The following is a 27459-nucleotide window of genomic DNA, read 5'->3' on the forward strand; positions in this document are numbered from 1 at the left end:
ACACCAGGACTTTATATTTTGATTTCGAAAGTTAACCAGATATTTTCAAACCCAATGTTTTTTAGCATCTCTAACATTATTCCCGACACACGCCTGACTATATGTGCTAAGAATACATTTTATAGAAAACTTTATACATTAAGTTATTAAGTAACTAAAAAAGATGCACCTTATAAATGATATACACATTCTTTTTTCGCCAACATCAATAGCTGATTACGACTAAATTTGGTAGATAAATGGACATTCATTTACCTTTCGATTTATAATTCAATATTATTCAATATTACTCCCTTGTGCTCTCTAATACGAATCTGCATAAACAACTAATTCCATTAATTACTTACATGAATTAAATGGTAATACGTGGAATTGCATGTGTGATTTATTCTGGTTATGGTCATTAATGGTCGTTGTCTAGAAAACTAATAAAAATTAGTTTTAAATAATCACTTTAAACGGGGCAGTCGGTTCGACGGGTCACAAGAACAAGTGTGCGCCATGGCCGGCTATTAAAAGTGGTAAAAGCAAAAACCACTTGTCACTTGGCATGTTAACCTTGATAAAAGCTTCTATTTTTTTTTTGTTCAGTAAAAAGCCAAGCGCATAAGTTGGCTGCAACTTGGTCAACAGCTTGTGAGAGTGACAATAAAAAATGTGCAGCTCTGGCGGATCGATTACAACTGGCGGCGACGACGACACCGAGACTTTGGGTGTCGATTAAACGACCCGAAATGCCAGCACTTGTGCGCCAAAGTGTGCATATAGTATATATACACGGCTGGGCCTGACTTGGCTCAAGCCCAGAGTCAAGCCAAAAAGCAACAGCTGGCTGCTTGGCAGGACGGGTATTGCCAAAGGGAGACACGAAATACGAGCGCAACGTGCATCGAATTCGGGTCATTGCTTGAATCTGGCCAGGCCAGGCCAGCCTTGGCGCCATAAAGCCATAAAGTTGGGGGGCGGTTGGGGCGCACGGCTTGAACATTTGGTAATTCGATTTCAGGCAACGTGCGCTGGCCAAATAACAAATTGCATGTGCCCGTCGGGCATTGAACTGTGCCGAATGTAGTTTTTGTTGTTGTTATTGTTGTAATTGTTTTTGACAACAATCAAATTAATGTTTATTATGCATTGCTTCATCTTTTCCAGGCAAACACAAACCAAAACGAGCAGCAAACGTGCCAGGAACAAAGTTCAAGCAGGTAAGAAACACGTTTACACTATGCTACCTAGCTCATAATTTTCCCATCGAAATTCGCACAGAATGCAAAAATGCGTTAATGCGACACAAAGCTTGTCATGCAACTTGGTCCCCCGACACGCCCATTACGCCCACGCTTCTCTATAATTTGCCACAAAAGTGCAAATGTACATGTGTAATTGAAGGCAAACTGCAATTGCAACTGCGACTGCGAATCCAATTGAAGACCTGCCAGACGCTGGCATGTAAAACACTTGTAATTCGAGGCGACTGCCACTAACGACGTGTTGTCGTTGCCAACAGGTGAGAAGTGAAAGGGGGCGTCGAAGGTAGCTTGGCTGGCTCCCAGGCCCCATGGGGCCTTCCCATGTCGCAAGACCGGGAAGCATTGGCAACTTCAATCGTAATTGCCATCGACTGCAAATCGCATGCATAGACTGCAAACATAACTTGCCAATTGTCGGTGCCTTCCAGCTGCTGAAATATCGTTAGCAGCATATTTAATTAAATACCATAATTGGCTCCACACCAAACAATGTGTGGATCACATTAACTGAAAGCCCATGAACTCCAGGCAAGTCGGCGGTTAATCAGAAAACCCTTTTGCTCCAACTGAAAACTTTCTCAGAGCAATGTAGAAAAATTTTCAAATTGTGCCCTCTACATATTGAGTTAATTTTATATTTTAGTTCCAATATAATTATAATATTTTGTATTATAGTTAATATTAAATGAATATTATAATTAATACTGAAATCCATTCAAATATAAATAGACAGGTGTTTAATGACCATTTCCGTTCATTGTAAGTTCTTTATGCTTAAGTTGTTTAAAAATACTTAGAAGTGGTTTTTATACGTTTAAGCATATATATATATTTTTTTTTGTAAATACCCAAAATAATTTTAGTAGACTATAAACATTTCTATATTTAAATCGACTTTCAAATTTATCGTTTTTAAATCAGGGTAGTAAGTGGAGTATATGTTGAATAATATAAAGCGGGCCACTTTGACAAGAATTATTACATTATTTTTCTTTATGTACCTTCAAAAAATATAATATCCAAAATTAATTAAAATTAAAAAAAAGGACCCGAGAGGCTTGCAACTATTTTTTATCTTGAGCGTCACCGCCTGTCGCTTAATAAAAAAAAAATATTTATTTTTACGCCTTCCATTTTATAATTGTTTTAATATTTTTCGAGTTCCTACACCCCCACTCACTGTATAAAAGCGAACACAAATAAACACTTAAATGTGGAGACAATTGAATAGATTTTCAGTTAGAAAATAAACAACAACAACATAAATACGAGCCAACAACAACAACAAATGACAGCTGCATCGAAACGTTTAGTCTGAGAGATTTGCTTTGAAATTAAAGACGACAACAATAAAACTTTCCATTTCTAACAAAATTACACTCCAAGCCAAACAAAGCAAGACAAATTCATCTCGTTATCCGATTTTTTCTGCTGCTCCAACAATTTGGTCTTTTGTTGTTGCCTTTGTTGCTGTAGTAAAAATATATTTTGAGTCTTTCAAGACACACACACACGCGAGACACTCTTGTGAGTGCCCCCAAAAATATATATTTAAGTATCTCTGCGGCATGTCAATGCGCATGCAGCACACGTGGCACAATAACAAAGCATGTTGCCGCCACCGACAAGAACCAATTTGTGGCACAGCTTTGTGGCAGCGTTCATGTGGCGGAACTGACTATTAATTTATACCGCTGTTGGTTTTTAGTGGGCAGCAAATGATTAGGTGCTAAATGCCAAAACGCTGGCCACTCAACTGACTTGATGCCACGCAGACATGCAACGACTCCCCATAAGTCCAGCTGTCTCCAGCTGGGCCACACTCGCTTGATTGACAAACTGAAAAATTGCATTTGCATTGCGCAAGCGAGACGTAGGGTCGGGTCGTCAGCAGCATCAGCAGCAGCAGCAGCAGCATCTGCTAAACTTCAATGTGTTGAATTTAATGAAGAAAAATGTCACTCACATTTAATGCCATAAACTGACAGCAGTTCCCCTACCCATTGTTGTTGTTGTCTGCATTAAGAGTGCATTAAAGCAACTTGCACGAAAATATATTGCAGAAAACAAAAACCAGGCAGCAATAACGCGTTTCTTGCAGAGTGTGTGTGAAAAGCGACGCGATAAAAACCGCAGGGAAAACGCGCGCACACAGTGCAACTGTTGCGACAGCGCACTGTCTAGTTGAAGTTGTTGGCGGGTGTTTCCAGTGGCCGTTAGATAGATAGCAGCCCGATAACCAGCAGCAGCAGCAGCAACTGCGAGATCTCTTCAATATCGCTGCCGCTGCCTTAATTGAAACTGTCAATTGAGGTTTCTCTAGGGGTACCTATCTCAGTCTCCCGCTCGCGCTCTCCCTCTTTCTCTCTCTCTCTCTCGCTTGCCATTTTTGGCGTAGGCGACAGTGAAAGTTGCTGTCGCTGGCAGTCGGCCATTCGCCAATTGGTCGCAAAGTACACACAGGTAATTAATGCCAATTAAATGTCAAGTTGCAGCTCAGTCGCTGTCCTGGGCGTGTGTTTTATTTTTCAGCAACAACAGCAACTCAATTGTTGACCGCCCCAACTTTGACTTTCAAATGTTGCACTGATTAATTATGCCACACCGGGTTGCAGTCGCAGCCCAGGCAAATGCACTTCGAGTTCGTTTAACGGCAACTCGGCAACACGGTAACGCCAGACGATGGCAGCTCAATTGATTTCATTTCTCACGAGCCAAGTCGCGACGTCAGCTGTCAGGCTCGTGAGTTTCTACTTGACTGGCTTGCCAGACTGTTGCCAGTTGCCAGTTGCTTCAATTAAGCGCGTGCAAGCAGCTGGCAACGCTGCCGCCGCTCACCCCCGCATGGGCAGCTAACCCGATGCGTTATATGTGCACTTTCTACAAAGCTCTGCGAAAACAAAAGAAAAGTGCAAGTTGCCGGCGGGTCGATGGGCAACAGCAACAGCAGCAACATCGTTATTTTGTGGCTATGCGATTACAGCACAACAAAGTTATTTATGATTATTTAATGCAAAGCTTATATTGTTGCTGCCTGCAGGTTCATTGTCCAAAAAGTTGCTTTTTTCTATTTGCCCTGCAAATGCATGCAGCATCCATAAAAGCTCCCAGCCAGCCCCTCTGGCTGTCAACGAGCTTCGTCTGTGGACTTTAATTGCTGCTTTTGTTGCCTACCTCGTCTTTCATTGAACTTTGAACTTGGCCCCTCTTGCAGCGACTTACTGGCTTTCGTTTATTGTTTGCAGCAGCAACAATGACAGCAGCAACATGCTGCAGCCTAACTGCAATTCATTGTACTTGTGATTGCTTGTCCTTGTGTACGCTGCGTATACGTAATATTTTATGTGCTTGGCAAACCTTGTGTTAAATACTATGTGCTCAATAACGTTGGTAAACTTACGATCATTTGCGCATGTGGCAAGCCAATAATTGCATTTGGCTGGCTCTCAAATTGGCACAGAAACAAAGTTAAAATGAAATATTGCTAATTTGGCCCGATTTAGCAACTTAAATTATATCCAATTGAATATGCTGCCTGTGTTCGGAGCTTAACAACAGTTGCCAAGTCTCAACATAAATATATCTCTTTGTGTATGTTTGCGTTATTAAATTATTCTCAAATGTCAATTGCAATCTTAAATTGTAATTTGCATTTTGTATCCTGCTAAAATCTGCAAATTACTTGGTTTTTTTATTTGCTGTATCTGTAACCAAAGGCAATGCAAACAGTTGTTGATCTTTGGCATACAATTAGATTGTGCATTATGCACATATAAACAAACATATATAATACTAGCATTTCCATCGATGATTGGGCAGCTCGATTCGTTCATGCCCAAAATGTTTGCCAGACAACATTTTGTTACGATTGTTGTTGCTGTTTCTTGGCCAAAGTTGGCAATTTGTTCTTTTGCGACATTTGTTGTGGCATTCTGTGGTTTAGTCAGCGTCTCGCTGGATTTACTATATTTAGTTGTTGTTGTTGTTGTTACTTTTGATAATTTGGGCACTGTTTAATTGTGCAATAAAACTCAGCATCTGTACCGAAACGACCGCCTTCAAAAGAAATCATTGCTCCCAACTAAGCGACAAGCTTAATATTCAACAATATTCAATATTCAACAAGAAAAAACCCCTGAAAATCACATTATAAAATTAAATTTAAAGGAGGAAACTTTAAATATTTGTGAAAAAATCATGTTAATAACTTTTTGTAAACCACAGTTAATCAATTGAATCATACTTATGGAAACTGCATTACATTTTCTGACAAAGACTGTCCCTTCGAATACTGAGAGCTTAGCCAACCTCGCATAAATTATTGAATTAAAAGAAATATTTTGTTGTTGCAATACAATAAAATTTTAGACAACACATTTTTAAATTGTCTACATCTCATAGATACTATAGTTTATTTATTATATTGTACTCATTGATGGACTGAATGTGCGAATAATCGAATAATCATTTCTCAAAGTTGGATGCTTTATTCGCTCCTCATCTTGTTGTCTTAATCGCTTATTGTCGAGATTATAAAAAACCTGTAAAAAACTTCAAAAATCTTCACAATATATGATTGCCAAGTATTCGTGGAGTCTTACTTAGTTGTCGCTAAGATGCTATTGTTGTTCATTGTACAAACTTTTGGGTGTTCTTTATTTATATAGTCAAGATTTGAATGCGAACCGGTTGCTAGGCTTTAAACCCAACCGACCAACCAGCCAAGCTCAAAGTAAACAATTGTTCAGACTCTGAACTATTCACGATGACTTAATGCTAACGGCAGGCGCCCCAGAGCCTGCAGGTTTTTGGCCAACCAAAAACCACAATTCAGTTCAGACTCTTTGGGCATTTATGCAGCTGACAGAGTGTGTTACTGGCTGCTGGACAAACCGCAAAAGCACACGGCTCCAGACTGGTCATGAGTCATGAATACAGTCCCAATTGTAACCGTATTGTCCAGGCCTGAGCCTGGCAGGCAGCTTGACAGCCAACAAATGGTGCATGCAAATTTGTTGCACGCTACAAAACGGAGTCTGTGGACACTTAAATATCTCGAATATCTGAAAAAATATCCCACGCAACAGGTTTTATTTTTTATTTCCTTTTTGTATATTTTTTTTTCAATAGTTTTCTTATAGCCTGACACAGTTGGTTTTTATGCCAACCAACATTACCAGAACCTTTGTAGCATACATAATTTCTACGCATCATAAAAAACTTTTTACTGCACATAATTTAAAATTAAGCAAAATTTTTAAAGTCTCGCCAGAAAACTTGACCGGCCAACTGAGAAGTTGCTGTGCTTCTGTGTGTGCGTGTGTGTGTGTGGCCATAAATTGAAGTTACGATCAGCGTCTTCTGTGTGTGATGCCTGTGGGAAACGATACACAAGGGTGAAATGCGATGCCAGCCTCGAGCAAGTGACACATTTCGCTCTTTTCTTTCTTTTTTTTTTTGGGGGGGTACTGCGCTTTTAATGAAGCAACATGTTGTGGCAACACATGTGCCTCTTGGCAGCAACGTGAAGGAGGTAGCCACACGCAAAGCGGCAACTGCAGAGCGAAGCTGATCCCGTTCTGCCACCAGACGCGGCTCGGCTTCATGAATGAATGCGTTTTCGTTTATTAATTTGCAGCCTTTTGTTGCTGTGCCAGCTCTTGAGCTGCTGCTGCTGCGGCTGCTGCAGCTGCACCCCAAAAGTCGCCAAGTTGGCGTCGCCTCCGCCTGTGCGTCACGCAAATGAAAACGAAGACGACGCCAATAAAGCCATCGCCGCGACATGGGAACTTAACCTTGAAATATTTTGCAAATGTTTCCATATAAAAGGAATACCGACAGGGCGTTGTTCTATACATACTTGTACAGAAACTTACATATAAATGCATTTATGCAATTACATACCACCCTTCTGATGCAAATACTTAAACAAAACCCAGATATTCTTTAGTTTTCATAGCGTGGATACCAAATCATTTAATACAGGCAGATGAAGGCATCTGCAATTGGAATAATGGGATATATAATGACCAAAATGTTCGGATTTTATTAGAACATTTTAGTTATATTCTCTGCTAAATAATTGGTAGTTGAAATTTAATTCTTGGGTTATACTCCATTAAGTAGCAACTTATTCAGATAATTAAAAGACCATGCCAAGATTAACTGAGTCAGATTATCTGACAACAAAAATGGGCAAAGTTCTTCAGAATACAAAATAGCCTCATAGAGAACACAAACTAATTTGAAATAACGACTGTGATAGCAATCTGTAGTAAAGAAAACAGAAGCCATACGTTTTTAAATAAGTCCAATAGCATGATAAACGTGATCTCTGGTTCATAGTTAATGCTTCTTGTCATCAAAAGGTTTCTCGCAACTCAATCTGTAATGCGAATCTTTGCGCATTATCGCGATTAGACTTGAAAACAGCTTCATTAAACAGGCTTGGTTTCTTTTACATACATAGGTTGACATTAATTCCGCCTTTGCATTCGTCTCCCCTTTCAATAGACTCTATTCCACTAAAGTTGATAAACAAACTTCTTTACAATTCAATTGTCGACTCTGTTGTTATTGTTGTTGCAGTTCGAGTTGCTGCCCTTGTTATTGTTGTAGTTGTTGTTGTGGCCGCACAAGTTTGTTGAGTTACCTGTTGACAAAATCCCGCCGCCGGCCGCAACATCCGGCCAGTTCAAGTTCTCTATGGCCAACTAATGGGCAGCTCGAGAAACAAGTACCATTTGGCTAATGGCATCTTTGGCTTGCGTTTAATTGTATAGACTTGGCTTCCTGCTGTTGGGTACTTCAACTTGGAAATTATGGTTTATGTTAATTTATGTTTAAATCATATTTCTCCTGCTGTGTCTCTGTTAATATGCAGTTAGCGCTTGGCTCTGTGCAAGCCAGTTCGTGCCACACTTGGGGGGTATAGTTTCGAGTTAACCAATTGGCAGACGCTCAGTAAATACAATTACCTCTTCTCTGATTCCATTAGCCTCCATGCTTGCAGCAGCCACAGGTAAAACCAACTCTTGGACATTTTAAAACTACAACAAAAAATGGTTTCTTAACTATCGCCTAAACCAATTTAAGCCAAAATTCCAAAAACCGACCTTTTGTAAGCTACTTTAATAAGTAGGTTGATTATTAAAATTATTCCGAATTCATAAGAATGTCGCTCAATCGAATTGAGATATTTGTGTGTGTCTGTCCATGAGTCATTCAGAAAAAAATTCGCTTAGCATAATAAATATATTCTCCACGTACAAAAGTATGCATATGTGTTTTAAACTTTTAAATGTCGATTGTCAATTTTATTGCCGTTATTAAAGAATAATTTCAAATTTCGAACTAGAACTTTGCACTTTGCCACAATGGCGAATTTGATTGCCAATTGCCATTTGTGGCCTAATCGAGGTAAATTTCAAATAAGTGGCTCGGCTATATATTCATGAGAGTACATTTCTAATCAGAGTAATCGAGAGCCAGTTCAATTTTAATGGCTCGAGACGGCTTTGTTTTGCCTCTAATTGCTGCCAGCTGCCTTTTATGGCCAACGCCGAGAGACGTTGACATTTAAAGCAGCGCCCACAACATCCGCTCGCTCGCTAGCTCAGGCAAGCGGCGAGCGGCCCAACCCGAAATAAAAACACTTTAAGCTCAGGAATTTTTTCAAATGATATTCGTGTTATTAATATTTTGTTTTCAAATGCCTTGGCGCAAATATTGAACCAGTCATCGCCCATAAACTTCAAATACTTAGCCCAGGTCAAACACTGAATTTGCTATGCATAACCAAACTGATCAGAAATAAATTGCGTGGTTCACCCTCCACTCCGTTTTGCATAATTCAAAAGGCAGAACTTTGGCATGCATATCGCAGGTGTATATACACTTATGTGCGCTATTTACATAAGAATAAACATATAAATAAACAGCAGAGCAAATGGGAAATGGGCAGCAGAACAAACGGCAGCCGTCGACGCGGCCACGCATAAATCTCACGTGTTAAAGTGGAACAAACTCCTCCTCGCGCATCTCGCACATCTCTCGTATCTCAGACGAAAATTGTATTTAAATCTCTTCGCTCATCTCGCATTTTCGATTTCCGACTTCAAGGGAATCTTTTGGTGGTAATTTGTAGAGCTGTGAATTGGTTGAGGTTGCCAGCTTGATCTATGGCTTTGACTTCTGACTCAAATGGAGCACACTAATAGGAATTGTAGATGCCAGACCCAATTCTAGAGCGCTAATGGAGCATTTGATTCGATTATGTGTGTCTCAGCTGTTTGATTCAATCAACAGCCCAACTGCAATGCATCCGACATTCGAGACATCTGTTCTGGTCTGTTCTTTATGACAAAACCAAAACTTGTTTATTGGAAGTCAGATATATCTGTTTGTGTGTATTCACATGTGTACAACGAATTCCAAGCATTCTCCACATCTCTGTCGTGTAAAATGCGTTAACAGTCTGGAGATTAGCCCCAAAGCGGCAATTGGCCAAGTGCAACAGCCAAAAGAAAAGAAGAAGGAACCGGGCGAGAAAAGAACTTTCTGCGGCTGCTGCTGCCGTTGGTTAAACCTGTTGGCCCCAATTGGCAGTCGCAGACGATGCGACGGTCAGTTAACTGTTTTGTTGCCTGCCTGCAAGCGGCACCAAAAATTTATTGTATGGCAACGATCAGATTAAGGCAAATACACAAAGAGCCGAATGCAAAATATTGAAATGGCCTGGCTTCACGAAACGGGTTTAATGTGGGGAACTGTCGAAAATACCAATACCTGGTATACCTGGTATTCATGGCATTGGCGGAGCATTCTCGGGTATCAATTAAATGGTGCGGAACCCAGCTGACCGACTTTTGTGCCAGTCGAATTCGACTTTATGGCTAACGAGCTGACACCTGTCCTGGCTATGGGCGCTAGATCCGTGAGCTTGTAGCATGAAATTTATGCAGATTTATTTGTGTTACATTTTACTGCGACAGCAACGTCTTGATATCTCTTCCCCTTGGGCCAATCTAAAACGTTGGCAACAGCATTCCTTATGGCGAGAGTGCCACGGCCAAACTTGAAAGATAGCTTCCAGTTGTTGATGCTGGTTGCTCGGATGTTGGCGCTCCTCTTTTGTAGTTGAATTGTTGGCCATTTTTATGGTCAAATAGCGCCACAATTTGTTGCAAATTTTCTGCTGCTGCTGCTGCTGCTCGTCGCTGAGTTTTCCACCATGTGTTTCACTTTTGTACCGATTTGGTCAGCCGGCGAGGAACTTGTGCCACTTTTGATCCCTTATGATTTATGAACTAGCTTGCAACAACGTGTGTGAGAACCGTTGCTCTAAATACGGCCAAGTGTTGGCCTCCACTTGGTTAGCGGCTGGCTGAGAATTGGCGCACAACTGCAGCCTCGTCTGGGGCCATAAACAAATCGACTATCGATGCCGCAACCAAATGCAAATGAGTGAAAGAAAAAATGCCAACAATTAACAAAAAACAAACAACAGCAATTCGAGCAAATTTATGTATAACACGGCCAAACAAACGCGATATGCAAAAGCAAAACAAAAGCAAAAACACGGCAGCAACTGTTGCCAGCCGCACGGTTATGCAATTGAGTACGCTCGATGCTGCCCCTGCACCCGGCAGCAATCCCCCCGTCTCTGTCCAGCTAATGGCAATGGTATTTGCGAATGGATTGCACAAAGCCAAGATTTATGCATATTAACGCTTAGCCAAAACGCTGACCCAAAAACAGTAGCAGTTATTGCTGCTGCTTCTGCTGCAAATGCAAATCTCAACAACAGCAGAAGCTGCACGCCGCCAACAATTTAACAATGGGTCAACTTTCGTTCATGTTGGCGTTGATAAATGAGCCCCAAGAAGCCTACCAACTGTGGCTCTTGTCATCTTTATTGTGTGGCTTTTGGGCTGCTTTGTTTTGCTGTCGTTGTTGTTGTTGTTTCTTTTTGTGGGTGTTGTCGGCGTTGTCAGCGGCAACACTTTCCCAATTAGACGCTGCCAAAATGTGTGTGTGTGTTGGCCAAATTGTCTTACAAACTCACTTTGCAGGTTTTGCTCGCTTTAAAGAGGGCTAATGACTTAAAGACATAAACGCTGCATTGTTCAGTCTCTTTGTTCTTATGGCTGTGTGACTAATCTTAACTGTTACACAAGAAACGCCTTGTCAGTTGATTGTGAGAACTCAAATTATAACACTTGTTCTGGTTCTTTAACTCTTGCGGCGATTGGTATAGTTTTGTCACAACACATGTAACGCATTCAGGGCAACTGATAAGATGACAAAACATATATTTATATATGCATCTAACTTAAATATAATATAGAAATCGGACGAAAAATAAAAGTGCTGTGAAAACAAAATTCATTATTCTAAAGTAAATTAATTGTGCACATGGTACATATTTGCCAGAGTATTTTACTTTCGGCAATTTTCTTGTTTGTTTTTATTTTTTTAATTAATATGAATTTCAAGACATTTCTTGAGGAAATTAAAAAAATTGATGTATATTTTTCTGGTAATGAAACAGGTTTACCTTCCTGTCATTTTTGTTTGTATGGAGTTTTTGTTTTAAATTTGTCTATGTTTTTATACTTTTTGGCAAGTTTATTGTTCCGCAGTTTTTATGTGAATATCATTTATTGCACATGCAGTCAGTCACAGAGACCGTCACTTCCCTGGGCAATTTTAGAAAGTCATTTACACGTACACACATGCGCCAAGTTGAAGCGCAAACATAAACAAACTAACTAACATAACAACAACAGCAATTGCTAACAGCAGCAACTGATTACCCAACAGCAATTGGAGACACTGTCAAAGTGCATGGAGACCTGGGCAAACACGACTTTGTCGATGGCCATGTGACAAACACTTCGCATACAAAATGCTCAGTGAATACACATGCCCCTCCCCCATCCAAGAAGCCCACAACGATGTCGACAACAGCAACATCAGCAACAACAGCAGCAGCAGCAGCAGCGGCAATAATTTCAATAATTTCATTATCAAGATGAAGATTGATTGATAGTCGCCATGGTAAATGAATGTTTGACTGTTTGGTGAAGACATTGAATGACCGCATGGCCAGTTGGCCAATTGGTTTCGGCTGCTTGGGCAGGCGAGGACGGCTAATGCAAATTGCCAAGTTTGACTGTTGCGAATTGTAGCTGTTGTTGCTGCTCCTATATTTACACTCAATAATTTTGAGTCATGCCGCAGAAGCTGCACTTATGCAGTGAAAGTTGATTGTTGGCCTGGGCAGTGCAACAGCAACATCAGCAGCAGCAACAGTTGCTGGTAGGGCTTGCGCAATCGCTGGCGCAATGAAAGTTTTTATCAGCCTTTAGGTTTATGCGCTAATAACACAATAATATAATGACAGCAACAATAACAAGCATTAAGCATTACTCATTGTTACATTATTTTCTTTCCATTTACAGAATATGGTGGAATAAGTCGGGCAACAGCAACGGCAACAGCAACAGCAACAAGCACAACAGCAACAGACAAAATGTCGTCCTCGATTTGCTCGCACTTTACGCAGAATGCGTGGAAAAAGGATCTATGCTCGAACTGCTTCAAGTCGAAGGATGAGCACAAAGCAGCCGCTGCTGCCGCAGCTGCCGCACAACAGGGCACCAAGCAAAGCGCTCTGAAGTCAGATAGCCCAGCAAAGACTGATTACCCAAACAAGCACAGAACGCCAGCCAAGAGCATCATCAAGAAGGCGTTTGGCGTGCGCCTCACCACGACCACCACCAGCAGCAGCAGCTTTACCAAGTCTAGCAGCAGCTCCAAGTCAGGAAAGGTTTGCTTTCCCAAGCAGCTGCATGAGATCATTGGCTATGGCGGCGAGTGGTCAGAAGACGATGACGATGATGATGATCATGACTTTATGAATCTGGGCAACGAACACGATGACATGGCCATCACGGAAACGGATGACGAAGAAGCCGTTGAGCTGAAACGCATCACTCGAGCCAACACGGATTTCAATATGAACAATGGCAATTTGCTGGGCGATGCCCAGGATAACATTAAAAAGTCATTTGCGGCCCTTAAGCTGGGCGCACCACAGGTTGACAAGGAGGGCAAGAAACAAACGCTCACGATCAATGTGATGCCCTTTGGACAGCCCACAGCAAAGGCAGCAAAGACAGCGCCGGGCAAAGCAACAGAGATTTCGCAAACAACAACAACAACAAAGGCAGCAGCATCAGCCAAGTCTGTCACATCAGCAGGCACAACAATTAAAAGCACCATAACCAGCACCTGCACAAAGAAAGTAACCACAACACTCACACCCACGCTGGTCAAGAGCACGCCAGGTGCATCCACGCGCGATGGCAAGGACAGTCCACCCATTGAGCGTGCGATGGAGAAGTCTCTACTAGATGAAATCTCAGAGACGCTGCAGCAGAAACAAAAGCAAAAGCAGAACGAAATCAACACAGCAGCAGCTGCAGCTGCAGCAGCAACATCAGTCACAACAGCAACAGTTGCCAGCAGCAGCAGCAGCAGCAGCAATAACAAAATCAAGTTCGAACTGGGCTCGCTTAGCGATTCACCGAAGCCATTTCTTGATCTTAAGAAGCCCATCGCGCGTAATCCGCCCATAACCAAGGATCACACGAAGCCCAAGGTGAACGTGTGCCACAAATACTCCGACACGGATAGCAATTGCTCGGACACGGAGAACGGCGTCTCCGCCTACTACGATGTGGTTGAAACACAGCTGAGCTACGAGAATCTGCCCGATGGCAAGTACAGTGAGCAGGTGGGCGTAGCCAGCGCCCAGCCGGAAGCTAGCAGCACGCACTACTCCAGCTCGCAGTACATAACGGACATGCTGCTCAGTTCGAAGACGCGCGCCGCCAGCTATAATCTGCACGAGGGCAACTTTATGACCAGCAAGATAACCTCAGACGGCCTGATTGTCACCAAATGCAGCTCGGACGACGCACTCGACTCGACGGGCAGCAGCTTCGATGGCAGCTCCGACGAAGAGAACGCCTACAACATGATACGCAGCGAATCCGACTCGGGCATCGGCATCAGCATTGGCAGCGACTATAAGAATCTGCCAAATGCCGCGGCCAAAGGCGGCAATGAGCAGCGCTCGCCGGTGGAGAAGAAGCTCAGCGCCAGCACCAACAACTCCGACTACGAGGACATACAAATTGGCGATCAGTCGGGCAACCAAGCGGCGGTCAAGAGTCGCGAGCTGCACGGCGAGCCCGACGGCAGCGCCGATCCGGACAACAAGCTCGAACAAAATCAGCAGCAGCAGCAGCAGCAGAAGCAGGAGTCAGCAGCGGATGCGTTGCCGCAACAGCTGCCAGCGCTGCCCAAGTCACCGCCGCCGCCAATGAAAATCGATGCGCGTTCCTCCTTCTTGCACGGCCTGAAGAAGCCCGAGCTGCCAGCTAAGCCGCTCGTTAGCAGCAGCAGCATTGGGAACAACAACAACAGCAATAACAACAACTCGCCGTTGAAAACCTTTATGAGCAAGCGGCTGCCCAGCAGCGCCGAACAGCAATTCATCAGCCAGCTGCAAACGGCAATCTCCAAATCGAGTGAGAATCTGCTATTAGCTGCTTCAGCGTCAACAGCAGCAGCAGCAGCAGCAGCGGCAGCGGCTGAGTCAGCCAAAGATGATGCCAAGCTAAAGAAAGGCAAAGCGCCAAATCCGCCGCCGGAGCCCAAACTGAGCGCGCCGCCTACGCCGGAGCGCGATTACAGTTTGGTAGTTGAATTCGAACAGGCAACCAAGGCAGAGGCGTCAGCTTCCAAAACAGCGAATACTTCTGCCGTCAACGAGCCGTTACCTACAGCAACGGCAGGTACAACCACAGCAGCAGCGGCAGAAAGTGTTGCTGCCGCGGCCACAGCAACAACAACAGCAGCAGCAACAGCAACAACAGCAACAACAGCAACAGCAGCAACAGTTGCTGGCAGCAACAGCAGCAACAATCTGTATACCAGGAAGCCACCTGTGGCGGCCGCCGCGCCCGTCATCCGCGAAAAGGACAAGCGGGAGCGGGCGGTCATCAATCCAAAGTTTCGCAGTCTGAACACCTTTGTGATGCAGCGCGCCAATGCGGCAAAGCAGCTGCAAATGCAATCGGCCAGCTCTGTGCTGAACCTCAAGCAGCCGTTGACGCCGGAGCCGACGCCGCGCAGTCAGCGACATCTGTCCATGTCCGAGGAGTGCCTGGCAGCCGCTGGCTTGACGGAGCAGCAGCCTAGCAAAGCCACAAAGTCACCCACTGCTTCGCCGCCACAGAAGCAGAAATCAAAGTTCTCGATCAAAAAGTTTTTGCGCATGGGCGGCAATGGGGGCAGCAAGTCCAGTGAGCCGCTGTCCAAGAAGGACAGCAGCGTCTACACTGAGATATGCACGGGCGATGATGGCAGTGTGGCTGGCAAGCCGCGTCTCGTCATTATACATCCCATTGACATTAATCCCACGGCCGTTGAGGTGGTCAAGGATATTACGAAGACAAACGACGCTGTCTCGGCGCAGACGGTGGCTGTGGTCACCGCCAAGCCGCCGGCTCCACCGCTGCGCGCCAGCGAGGGACAGCGCGGTCATGAGGCCAATAAGCCGGCACGCCCACCGCCGCCCAAAAGCGCTGAGCTGCGTCGCAAGCAGAAAACGGAGCTGACAGCCACGCTTAGCGCCAGCAGTGTAGATTCCGCAAAGATTTCCGGCAATCCCAATGCCGGCGGCTCCATCAAATCCAAAGCGGACAATGTGTACGCCAATTTGGGTGAGTGTGCAATTAGATGAGCTAAGTGGGTAACTGGGACGCCCGAATTCCATAAATAATCAATCCGTCAGTCGAGTGACTAGCGTGGGCGTATCTATCTATCTATCTCTCTTTATCTCTCTCTCTCTCTCTGTGTCTCTCTCCGATCGTGATTGCGGTGGTGATCCAATTCCAAAAGAAAGCGCAAACAGATCACGTTCGCTACCAGCGCCCAAATACCATGGCATAAAGTCGTGCGACCTTCAGAATGTGGATCTAAAGGGTCTCTTCACCCAATGTGCCACTTGGCCAAGTGGCAGCCACAAAAGCTGATCATAAATTGAAGTGGTGCTGAAAGTAGAACCAAAGCAAAACGAGTTACGCATTTCAATCAATATAACGGGCAGACAGGTAGCCAGATTAAAGTGGGTTAAGTGAGCGAGCCAGAGCTATGTAGTAAAAAATGTGGTTTTACAGATGAAGAACAACAGCAACAACAAAAAATATCGAAATAAAAACAAACCAGAGCCCAAAGCCAATGAGGTAACCACATGCGAATGCTCAGCCAGCTCCAAATGCCACTTGGAAAACTGGCGAAACGAGAATTGCTGGCAGGGAAAGAGTTAGAATCTGAGACCCATTTCTTTGCTGACATTTTGTGGTCAGGCCAAATGTGGCGAGAACTTGTTACACCTGCTGCTGCTGCCGGCTGCCAGCTGTCGTCTGTCGGTGGCAATTGGTGGCAACTGGTGGCAGCTGGTGAAGGGGCCGTCGCGAAGCTCATCAGCTCAGTGTTTGGCTGTGGAAGAGCTATTTGTTAGACATCTTGGCCACAAGGCACCATTATGCGAATTGTAATTTGCCATGAATTTGGGTCAAAATCACAATTAGTGTCGCAGGTTGCACAGATAAAACAAAAACATTGCCAGCTGTGGCTGGCATTTGGCATTGTTTGGCCATGAAACTTGGCCAAATAATATCGTGTACAGATTATATCTATAGACTCGCATAGGGAGACACCTAATCTATTCCTCTCTCTTGCTATACAGGCGAAATACGCTCTTCGATAGCCCCACGCAAGCCGGAGCGCACGGCTAGCATGCGGGAGCGTGAGGCGCAGCTGGAGCTGGTCCGCAAACGGGGCATACTTACCGATACTATCTCCATTTGCTCGTCAAACGGTGAGAATGTAACGGCCGATCAGTCCAAGGCGTGCAGCACCAATCCATTCGAATCGGGCAAACCGCCGACGGGAACAGTGGGCACTGTCAGTAGCCGCACCAGCACCTTCGAGCGACAGCCGAAAAAGGCCGAGACCAAAATGTCCATATCCAGCAAGCTGGAGATCTTTGAGCAGCGCGCCCAGGGCGCACATGATGCCACTGACAGCGGCCAGCGCAGCAGCCTGAAGGATTCGGTTCGCAAGATTAACAGCACCATCGATAGCTATCTGAAGGACAAGCGCGACTATGAGAACATGTACGAGTTTGTCAAAATGGGCAATGGCAACAGTAGCTCGACAACGACATCGACAACGGCAACGGCGGCAACAGCAACGCCACCAATGCCACCAATACGCAACAGCAACCTCGACTTGACGGCGGTGGCCGGACAACGACTCAACAGCCAGACTGGCAGACGCAACAATATCTACTCGGATACGGCTTCCATAGCCAGTTACTCGCGCAGCGAGTACGGTCCAGTGCGGCATTATGGCCTGAACAATAGCTTAGGTGGGTTCGAAAATAATATAAGAGACTGTAGCATGAGCTTAACTGATGTGATTCGATTTGCAGCCAACATTCCACGCGTCATCTCGGCCTCGTATGCGGGCAGCGAGGCGGGCGAGTTCGACATATATGCACCGTACAGCTACTACGGCAGCGAGGCTGGTGGAGATGTGGCCGCGGACATCAACGACAGCGTCTGGGGCATGCAAATGGTGAATTTGAACAAACCCAATATTTTGGGCGAACTTCCTTCCTTAACTCCTCGAATGTGCGAATCCTTTCAGGGCAACAAGAACCGCAGCAAGGCCACGAATCGTTTGCGCATGCGCAAAGGACGCAGTGTCGTGCACAAGACCATCGAGGACAACTACACAGCCGTTGTGGTGGCCAATCATGAGGCACTCGCCCAGGTGCTCGATCAGGTGAGTCTATACTTTGCAGCTACCTCAGACATCACACTAGACGTCAACCCTAAACCTTCCACAGCTGCAGCAAACGCCAGTTGTGCCCGCGGCCCTGCGACCGCTAGCCAATGCTATCAATTTGCGTTACGAGGACTTTACCATCTTGGAGGGCGTTCAGGCGTTTGTGGTGGGCAAGAAGGCCTTCCATGCGGCCCTGTGGACCACTTCGCCTGTGACCTTGGCCCTATCGGCCGACTGCAACCAGCTGGCCGGCGTAGGCGGCGAGCTGAGCCAACTGACGGGCGGTGTCTGCGATGTGCTTAATCCCATAACCGAGTTTTGCGATTTGGTACCCAGCTATCAGTTGCCTCTGATGCCCACCACGGAGGTGACGCTGCTACAGGCCACAATATCGGTGCTGCCCCGACTTCAGCTGGAGACGTTGCCATCGATTGGAGCCATACTTAAGGGCAAGTCCCAGGTGCTGGACAAGAGCAACTTTAATTTCCGCGGCTCCATACCAAACCTGAACAGCCTGAAGGATGCGGCTGGTGCCAATGCGCTGCGCAATGTGGTTTCCGTACAGAACCTTAGCACATTGAATGAGGAATCAACATCGCCTGGCATCACGGGGCCCAACGATAGTGAGGAGAGTACGCCCATGCCAAGTGCCATGCCCGCCTTCGATGATGTCATGACGCGCGAGGTGGCATTCATCATGCTGCAGCTGGTCAACGGCATGAAAAATTTGCAGGCCAAGGCCATTGAAGAGACGCCGCTAAGTCTATCGAATGTAGTGCTGTCAAAGGATATGGACAACAAGGATGCGCAGGCACGACTCTGTGTCTTGCAAGGGTACAAAACGAAGCTATTTTATCAACTCTTCTATCATCCACTAATCCTGATCATTTACAGCAACAACAACGACGACGAGGAACCCATGGGCACGCTCTGCAAATGCGCCCACGGCGCCTTGACCGACATGCTGCCCACAACAAAAATCACACCCATTCTGGCCGATATTTTGCAACAGGAGCGCGCCGAATCGCTATCCAAGGCCAAATCAGTGCTGGAGTTTGTGCTCTGGGGTCCCTCTGATGTGGCGCTTGTGGGCTCAACCAAGGAACGTGAGCTCGCCCTACAACGCTGGCTGGACCTGGAACGCGCCACAGTGCTCCATGGCTTAGTGCGCACGCGCGTCGAGCTGACCGTCTACGACGAGTGTCATCTGATGTTCCTTGTGCGCTCCACCGCCAAAATGATGAACGATGCGGCCAAAATTGTATGCAGCTATCAGCAGCACGCCTCCCATGATTAGCCCCAAGTTAGCATAATCTCAATATGTATTTATTATACAAGATTATAATAGGCTTTTAGTCCTTTGAGTTGTAGTTTAGATTTATTTACATACCTATGTTGGGCTTAAGGCTCCCAGAGAATCATATTCTATACGTAGCATTTTATGCATTATCGAAACATGTTATTTACCGAATTATAATTATGATTTGCCCTTAAAACGATATAAACGATACGATACCCATAACATATATACTTTATACACTTCTTTGCCTTGCGTGCCAAACGAACATCGCGCGGAAATTGTCTTGTAAAAACCCTGTCTTCAGTGAAACTTTAATTAATTGTAGTTTACTCGTAATTTTAAGTTATTATTCTACGCAACTATTTATACTTACCTACATTACTTACTTATTATACGTAATAACCGCTGAAAACTATCAAAAGTCCAATTCGGCTTGTAAAGGATAACATTGGTGTTTGTTTGAAATATCCATACGTACAATATATTATACCTATCAATATGCAAATAAATAAACTGCGAAAGTCTCTTAAATATATATTTTAAATCTTTTGTATTTGTCTTAAAGGACTCACCTTATGTGATATAAGTGCACAGTAAAACGGGAATTCCTCCCACAAATAATAAAAATGTGTGAAAAGCGGTTAAACATGTTTGTCTATTGTGTCATTAGAGACATATAAAATTCACTCCCTAGGTGAGAATTATCATCTTATTTCAAAAGCTCAGCATTACTAAACATGTTTATATCTATGCATTTGAGCCTCCGGGCGACACATCTCCCCGAGAGGTCTCTCTCCGACCGGTTGCAATGTACTTGCAATCGTTCTCTTTACCAGTTGGCGAAAGCTCCAACTTCGCTGACTTTTGTCACCATTGTGAGCTCATTGTGCACAGTTGAATTTCTGACGTATGTTTATACGTTATATCATATTATATTATATTTCTCTTTTATGCGATTCTTTGACTTTCAAAGTTTGACTTTTGTAAATATAGATTTATCAATGTTTGCTTGCGATTTACCTTACGACTTGACGCCAGTTGTAAATTATATTCATACAAACAGACGGACAAACGACTCATAATAAAAACCTATAACTCACTGCATTCAGTTTATAAATGTATTGAATTGGACTCTCGAGTGATAATATTAATGAAAAGCTGCGACCGATGCACATAATTTTTGCTCAAAGCCTTTTTGTCTTTGCTTTGAGCATTTTGAGCGCTTTCAATAATAAAAATCTTAGATAATAAAAGAGCTTACTATCAAAACTATAAATTGCGAAACGCACAAGTTTTTTGCTCAGTTCTCATTTAACCGTGACAGCAAAATGTTAGGACACAGAGTAAAGGCTCAGGAGTTAATACGGGCTATACCAACACAAAAAGTATGTGGAAGTAATTAGCAATTACGATTGTATATGAATACACATAATTATAAATGTATTTATCTAATCATTGTTAACAATATTATTATTGTTCAGCGCCTGCAGACAAGTGCAGCGAGCAGCGCTATAAATGCATCGAAAAATGAATCATCCATAGCAAGACATGCGGGGTGGGATCAGGCGCGCCCATACAGTGAGATACCGAAGGTGTCCCTGCTCCACTTTATGTACAATTTAAGGCCCGGAGGCAAGTACAACAAGATGCAATCTCCGAATATTATATTGGACTTGCGTCGCCAACATGGTCCCCTTTTCAGACTCCCAGTCTTTGGTAGAAAAGAGTTTCTTGTTTCCAACGATCCGCATCATTTCGAGCAAGTTCTACGCGCTGAAGGACCCTGGCCGGAGCGTCCTGGAAATGAAATATTGCACTATCATCGAACTGAGGCTCGCAAGGAATTTTACAAAGGCGTTACAGGAATTTTATCAACGTAAGGAATTCTTATTACCATAAATGAAAAGAAAACTTTGATATAACAAAAATGTATGGATTTTACAGGCAAGGGGAGGACTGGGCAAAGTTCCGCTCTAGTGTTAATCCAGTAATGATGCAACCGAAAACTGTGCGTCTGTACTATCAAAAAATGTCAGACGTTAACAAGGAGTTCATTCAGCGGTAAGCTTGACCTGCTAGTTTGTTATTTTATTTACAATGATTTCTGTGTACTTGTTTGACCTCAATTAGCATACGAGATATACGCGATAGCAGCACTTTTGAGGTTCCCGACACTTTTGAGGAGGAAATCAATCGCTGGACCCTAGAATCCGTCTCGGTGGTAGCTTTGGATAAACAATTAGGGTTAATGAATGCGAATCGCGATAATCCACAGGCCAAGAAACTGTTTGAGGTTCTCAATCTTTTCTTTGAGTTGTCGGGTGATCTTGAAATGAAGCCCTCGATTTGGCGATACGTAGCGACGCCCAAATTCAAGAAGCTCATTAAAGCCCTTGACGATATCCAGGAAATAACAGTTGGCTTTGTTAACGAGGCTGTGGAGCGTTTAGAACGCGAGCCATCCAACAAGCCAGAGCACGAGCAGAGTGTACTAGAGAAACTCTTAAAAACCAATAAACAGATCGCCATTGTCATGGCTATAGACATGCTTATGGCCGGTGTGGACACGGTAAGTTGCGTGGATCATTAGTGAGTAGCTTAATAAATCCTGATAAAATATATATCTCCTTCGTAGACAACTACCGCTTTTACTGGTGCACTCCTCTGTCTGGCCAAAAATCCGGAAAAGCAAGCAAAACTGCGTGAGGAAATCCGCCGGATCTTACCAAACAAAGACTCCGAGTTCAAGGAAGCCTCTGTGAAGAATGTACCTTACTTACGGGCCTGCATCAAAGAATCACTGCGTCTTTATCCCTTGATATTGGGTAACGCTCGTGTCACCTATTCAGACCTTGTGTTAAATGGATACCAGGTTCCTAGCAAAACACAGGTTTTAATGTTGTTCTCCGGTCTTCTTACCGATGATCAGCATTATCCACGAGGTAAAGAATTCTTGCCCGAGCGTTGGCTACGCCAGAGTAAAGAAGAAACGTCAGATGGAAAGTGCCCACACGCTCTTAAGGCGAGCAGTCCATTTATTTACTTGCCGTTTGGATTTGGTCCCCGCATGTGCATTGGCAAACGAATTGTCGAAATGGAATTGGAGCTGGGCCTCGCGCGACTCATTCGAAACTACAATGTTGAATTCAATTATCCCACGGAAAATGCATTTAAGAGCGTGCTTATAAATGTGCCCAACATACCTCTGAAATTCAAGTTTACGGATATAGCAGACTAAAATATTAATGGTTAGTTATTCCTTAAAATAGATAGTTATTCATAATTTCACATTAATTTGAGAACGTATTGCCCAAAATTAATTAAAACGAGAAAGAAGGGCTATCTTTTGCACGCCGAAGATTTAATACCCTTGCAGACCCAACCTTTTCATAACGCTCATAGTGGTTTGCCCGTGTCTAAGAAGCAGAGGGGAAAATAGTTAATGTCGAGTATGGTTAAGATATCTTGAAACACAAAAAAGTTTTCCATGCAGAACCTACTTTTCGACCGATAGTTCCTATGGTAGCTATATGATATAGTGGTCCGATGTAAATAAGATTTTGGATAAATGTAGGGAACATAGTGAAACTAATAAATGGCGAGTTTGGTCAAGAGATCTTGAAAAACAAAAAAGTTTTCCATACAAGAACTTAATTTTCGACCGATCGTTCCTATGGCAGCTATATGATATAGTGGCCCGATATTGATGGGATTTTGCAAATATATGAGGAGTATAGTAAAACTAATAAATGCCGAAATTGGTCAAGATATATTAATAAACAAAAAAGTTTTTCATACCAGAACCTACTTTTCGACCGATCGTTCCTATGGCAGCTATATGATATAGTGGTCAGATCCAGCTGGTACCGAAAGATGTACTGCCTGCAACAGAAAGAAACACTTCTGCAAAGTTTCATAAAGATAGCTTTAAAACTAAGAGACTAGTTCGCATAGAAACAGACAGGACATGGCTATATCGACTCGACTGTTGATACTGATCAAGAATTTATACGTCTCCTATTTATGTGTCTCCTTCGATGCGTTTCACATTTCACGACAAAATTATAATACCCTCTGCAAGAGTATAAATATCAAAATGTTCGACCTCACGTCAACAGTGAAAACATGGTGATTTACAAACAAACCTGCCAAAGATACGGCAATATATAATTGGTAAGGGCTAGCTGCTCTTTTAGAATCGTTTGTTGAACTGGTGTGAACAGATAAATTAATCAACGAATAATCCTTTAAAATCAATATTGCTCATGCATTTCCCGTCTATTGGATAACTCGCAATTTCCCAAGCTGATGTAGCGCTTGTGGGCTCAACCAAGGAACGTGAGCTCGCCCTACAACGCTGGCTGGACCTGGAACGCCCCACAGTGCTCCATGGCTTTTAGTCCTTTGAGTTGTAGCTTAGATATATGTACATAGCTATGTTGGGCTTAAGGCTCCCATAGAATCATATTCTTAAACTGTTTATGCTTACCTACATTACTTATTACTTATTATACGTAATAACCGCTGAAAACTATCAAAAGGCTTGTAAAGGAAACATCGGTGTCTGTTTTAAATATCTTATACCTATCAATATGCAAATAAATAAACTGCGAAAGTCTCTAAGATATATATTTTAAATTTTTTTTGTATTTGCTTCAAACGATAGTTTTATTGTGGGCTCTAACTAATTAAAAAAATTAAAAATAATTTGTTGTTACTGTGAATTTAAATTAGTAGCGATTATTTAACAGTGTTTTTCTCACATAAACTTATTTGCTTACTAATTGATCAAAATTTGTTAAAATTTTCAAATTTAAGTATAACTTGTAATGCATACAAGGGCTTACCTAATGTGATGTGCACAGTAAGACGGAAATTTCTCCTACAACAAATTCACTCCCTAGGTGGGAAATTCATACTTATTTTAGAAGCTCAACGATACTAAACATGTTTATATGTATTACCTCTTTAACAACACAGATAGCTTAGATAATGTTTCGCCAAGTCTAGTTGGCTCCTCCAGGATTTATTACGGACGATTGGCCCAAATGCGGCTTATTTGGATAGGGCTGAATCGTAACGAAGGTTGCCGGGGAACTCCGGAGTATGTCGATGTCAATGAAGGTAAAGAAGATCGCTTACCTAACGACACAAATCCCCGAGAGGTCTCTCGCAAACCGCTGCAAACGTTCGCTTTGCCAGTTGGCAAAAGCTCAGAATTGGCTGTCTTGGGGTCAATTTCTGACGTACCAGTTAGCTCCAGTCATTCGGCGCAAGACCGTCAAGATAGTCTATATTTTGTCCGAGACGCAATACCTCCAAGTCGGCCCAACTTGTCAGTCGACACAAAGCTTACCTCACTTTTTTCACAGCTGAGATGCGCTAAAAATTCAAAAAACAACCTTATATTGAAATGTAGCTCTTCTATGCGATTCTTTGACATCCAAATTATGACTTTTGTAAATAGTATTAACACTGTTTGTAGACGGACATATAATTCATATGAAAAAGCTGACAAGAAATGTATATTTTATGCATTTAGCGCAGTTAGTAAGAAGAATTACTTTAGTTTATTAACGTATTGAATTTGACTCTCGATTGATAATATTTATGAAAATCTTCGAAAGAGGCACATATTTTTTGGTCAAAGCTTTTTTGACTTTGCTTGAATGCGAAAATTTTGCTATCTCGTATTAATTTGACAGTTTGCGCTCTCTCAATAACAAAACTCTTAACTATAAAAAAAAGCTTTCTAGCAAAAATTATAAATTCCAAAACGAACAAACTTGTTGCTCAGTTCTCAATTAACCGTCACAGCGAAATGTTAGGACACAGAGTAAAGGTTCAGCAGTTAATACGGAGTATACCGATACAAAAGGTTTGTGGAAGTTCTATACATATTATATGATTATAATTATAATTTTATTTATCTAATCATTATTAACAATATTATTATTGTTCAGCGCCTGCAAACAAGTGCAGCGAGCAGCGCCATAAATGTATCGGAAAACGAACCATCCATTGCAAGACCTGCGGGCTGGGATCAGGCGCGCTCATACAGTGAGATACCGAAGGTGTCCCTGCTCCACTTTATGTACAATTTAAGGCCCGGAGGCAAGTACAACAAGATGCAATTTTCGGATATTTTGTTGGACATGCGTCGCCAACATGGTCCCCTTTTCAGACTCCCAGTCGTGGGCAGAAATGAGTTTCTTGTTTCCAACGATCCGCATCATTTCGAGCAAGTTTTACGCGCTGAAGGACCCTGGCCGGAGCGTCCTGGAAATAATGTATTGCACTATCATCGAACTGAGGCTCGCAAGGAATTTTACAAAGGCGTTGCAGGAATATTATCAACGTATGGAATGCTTATCAATATGAAAGATAAGAAAACTTTGATATAAACAAAAATTATTGGGTCTTACAGACAAGGGGAGGACTGGGCAAAATTCCGCTTTAGTGTTAATCCAGTAATGATGCAACCGAAAACTGTGCGTCTGTTTTATCAAAAAATGTCAGACGTTAACAAGGAGTTCATTCAGCGGTAAGCTTGACCTGCTAGTTTGTTATTTTATTTACAATGATTTCTGTGTACTTGTTTGACCTCAATTAGCATACGAGATATACGCGATATCAGCACCTTTGAGGTTCCCGACACTTTTGAGGAGGAAATCAATCGCTGGACCCTAGAATCCGTCTCGGTGGTAGCTTTGGATAAACAATTAGGGCTGATGAATGCGAATCGCGATAATCCACAGGCCATAAAACTGTTTGAGGTTCTCAATCTTTTCTTTGAGTTGTCGGGTGATCTTGAAATGAAGCCCTCGATTTGGCGTTACGTAGCGACGCCCAAATTCAAGAAGCTCATTAAAGCCCTTGACGATATCCAGGAAATAACAGTTGGCTTTGTTAACGAGGCTGTGGAGCGTTTAGAACGCGAGCCATCCAACAAGCCAGAGCACGAGCAGAGTGTACTAGAGAAACTCTTAAAAACCAATAAACAGATCGCCATTGTCATGGCTATAGACATGCTAATGGCCGGTGTGGATACGGTAAGTTGCGTGGATCATTAATGAGTAGCTAAATATATTCCAATAAAATATATATCTCCTTCGTAGACAACTACCGTTTTTACTGGTGCACTACTCTGTCTGGCCAAAAATCCGGAAAAGCAAGCAAAACTGCGTGAGGAAATCCGCCGGATTTTACCAAACAAAGACTCCGAGTTCACAGAGGCCTCTATGAAGAATGTGCCTTACTTACGGGCTTGCATCAAGGAATCACTGCGTCTTTATCCCTTGACATTGGGTAACGCTCGTGTCATCTATTCAGACCTTGTGCTAAATGGATACCAGGTTCCTAGCAAAACACAGGTTTTGATGCTGTCCTCTGGACTGCTCACCGATGATCAACATTATCCAAGAGGCAAAGAATTCTTGCCCGAGCGTTGGCTACGCCAGAGTAAAGAAGAAACATCAGATGGAAAGTGCCCACACGCTCTTAAGGCGAGCAGTCCATTTATTTACTTGCCGTTTGGATTTGGTCCCCGCATGTGCATTGGCAAACGAATTGTCGAAATGGAATTGGAGCTGGGCCTCGCGCGACTCATTCGAAACTACAATGTTGAGTTCAATTATCCCACGGAAAATGCATTTAAGAGCGTGCTCATAAATGTGCCTAACATACCTCTGAAATTCAAGTTTACGGATATAGCAGACTAAAATATTGTTGGTTAGTTATTCCTTTAAATATATAATAATTCACAATAAAACATTAATTTGAGAAAGTCTTGCCCAAAATAAATAAGTAATGCCTTGACTATCGATAGAGTTATAATATGTAAAATTAAAAAATTCATAATGTCTGACCTCACGACAGAAGTGGAAACATGGTCATTTACTGACAACATTGCCAAAGATACGGCAAAATCATTCTGATAAGGGTTAGCTGTTCTTTTATAATCTTTTGTTCAACTGG

The 27459-nt window shown here is 43.2% G+C and overlaps 3 protein-coding genes and 1 long non-coding RNA gene across 5 annotated transcripts in view; 3 read left to right on the forward strand and 1 right to left on the reverse strand.

The window, feature by feature from the left end:
* Positions 1 to 20017, forward strand: part of LOC135435976 (uncharacterized) — a 37540-nt gene extending 17523 nt beyond the window's left edge. The window contains exons 2-8 of the mRNA XM_064693293.1: positions 1153 to 1205; positions 12716 to 16048; positions 17077 to 17760; positions 17824 to 17969; positions 18042 to 18179; positions 18244 to 19016; positions 19077 to 20017. Coding sequence (XP_064549363.1) covers positions 12787 to 16048; positions 17077 to 17760; positions 17824 to 17969; positions 18042 to 18179; positions 18244 to 19016; positions 19077 to 19479 — 5406 coding nt within the window. The 5' untranslated portion in view covers positions 1153 to 1205; positions 12716 to 12786 and the 3' untranslated portion in view covers positions 19480 to 20017. The remainder of the gene's footprint in view (positions 1 to 1152; positions 1206 to 12715; positions 16049 to 17076; positions 17761 to 17823; positions 17970 to 18041; positions 18180 to 18243; positions 19017 to 19076) is intronic.
* Positions 20018 to 20718: 701 nt separating this feature from the next.
* On the forward strand, positions 20719 to 24120 carry LOC135435994 (cytochrome P450 CYP12A2-like). Of its 2 annotated transcripts, none has more exons than XM_064693349.1 (5): positions 20719 to 20867; positions 20964 to 21358; positions 21427 to 21543; positions 21613 to 22051; positions 22118 to 24120. In XM_064693349.1, the coding sequence occupies exons 1-5, from the start codon at positions 20811 to 20813 to the stop codon at positions 22718 to 22720; spliced, it is 1611 nt and encodes a 536-aa protein (XP_064549419.1). In that variant the 5' UTR covers positions 20719 to 20810; the 3' UTR covers positions 22721 to 24120. The 2 variants fall into 2 exon arrangements, with proteins under 2 accessions (XP_064549419.1, XP_064549420.1); XM_064693350.1 differs by having other exon boundaries at positions 20796 to 20867; positions 20973 to 21358.
* Positions 24121 to 24313: 193 nt separating this feature from the next.
* Positions 24314 to 25074, reverse strand: LOC135435998 (uncharacterized). Its single transcript, XR_010437467.1, has 3 exons — positions 25047 to 25074; positions 24447 to 24864; positions 24314 to 24382 (listed from the first exon to the last, which is right to left on the reverse strand). It is a non-coding gene; the product is annotated as an uncharacterized LOC135435998 (long non-coding RNA).
* A 157-nt stretch (positions 25075 to 25231) lies between these two features.
* On the forward strand, positions 25232 to 27288 carry LOC135435995 (cytochrome P450 CYP12A2-like). The gene is made up of 5 exons (XM_064693351.1): positions 25232 to 25360; positions 25446 to 25840; positions 25910 to 26026; positions 26096 to 26534; positions 26601 to 27288. The coding sequence occupies exons 1-5, from the start codon at positions 25304 to 25306 to the stop codon at positions 27201 to 27203; spliced, it is 1611 nt and encodes a 536-aa protein (XP_064549421.1). The 5' UTR covers positions 25232 to 25303; the 3' UTR covers positions 27204 to 27288.
* Positions 27289 to 27459: the final 171 nt, after the last annotated feature.

This window comes from Drosophila montana, unplaced genomic scaffold, assembly GCF_035044405.1.
Source record: "Drosophila montana isolate Dmon_TW-CO22-7 unplaced genomic scaffold, ASM3504440v1 contig_3733_1, whole genome shotgun sequence".
NCBI classification, from domain to species: Eukaryota; Metazoa; Arthropoda; class Insecta; order Diptera; family Drosophilidae; genus Drosophila; species Drosophila montana.

Coding starts and splice junctions, on each gene's coding strand:
- LOC135435995 (XM_064693351.1), top strand. CDS start 25,304: ATGTTAGGACACAGAGTAAAGGTTCAGCAGTTAATACGGAGTATACCG. Junction 25,361..25,445: donor GGAGTATACCGATACAAAAG/GTTTGTGGAAGT, acceptor ATTATTGTTCAG/CGCCTGCAAACAAGTGCAGC. Junction 26,535..26,600: donor TAATGGCCGGTGTGGATACG/GTAAGTTGCGTG, acceptor TCTCCTTCGTAG/ACAACTACCGTTTTTACTGG.
- LOC135435994 (XM_064693349.1), top strand. CDS start 20,811: ATGTTAGGACACAGAGTAAAGGCTCAGGAGTTAATACGGGCTATACCA. Junction 20,868..20,963: donor GGGCTATACCAACACAAAAA/GTATGTGGAAGT, acceptor ATTATTGTTCAG/CGCCTGCAGACAAGTGCAGC. Junction 21,359..21,426: donor GTTACAGGAATTTTATCAAC/GTAAGGAATTCT, acceptor TGGATTTTACAG/GCAAGGGGAGGACTGGGCAA.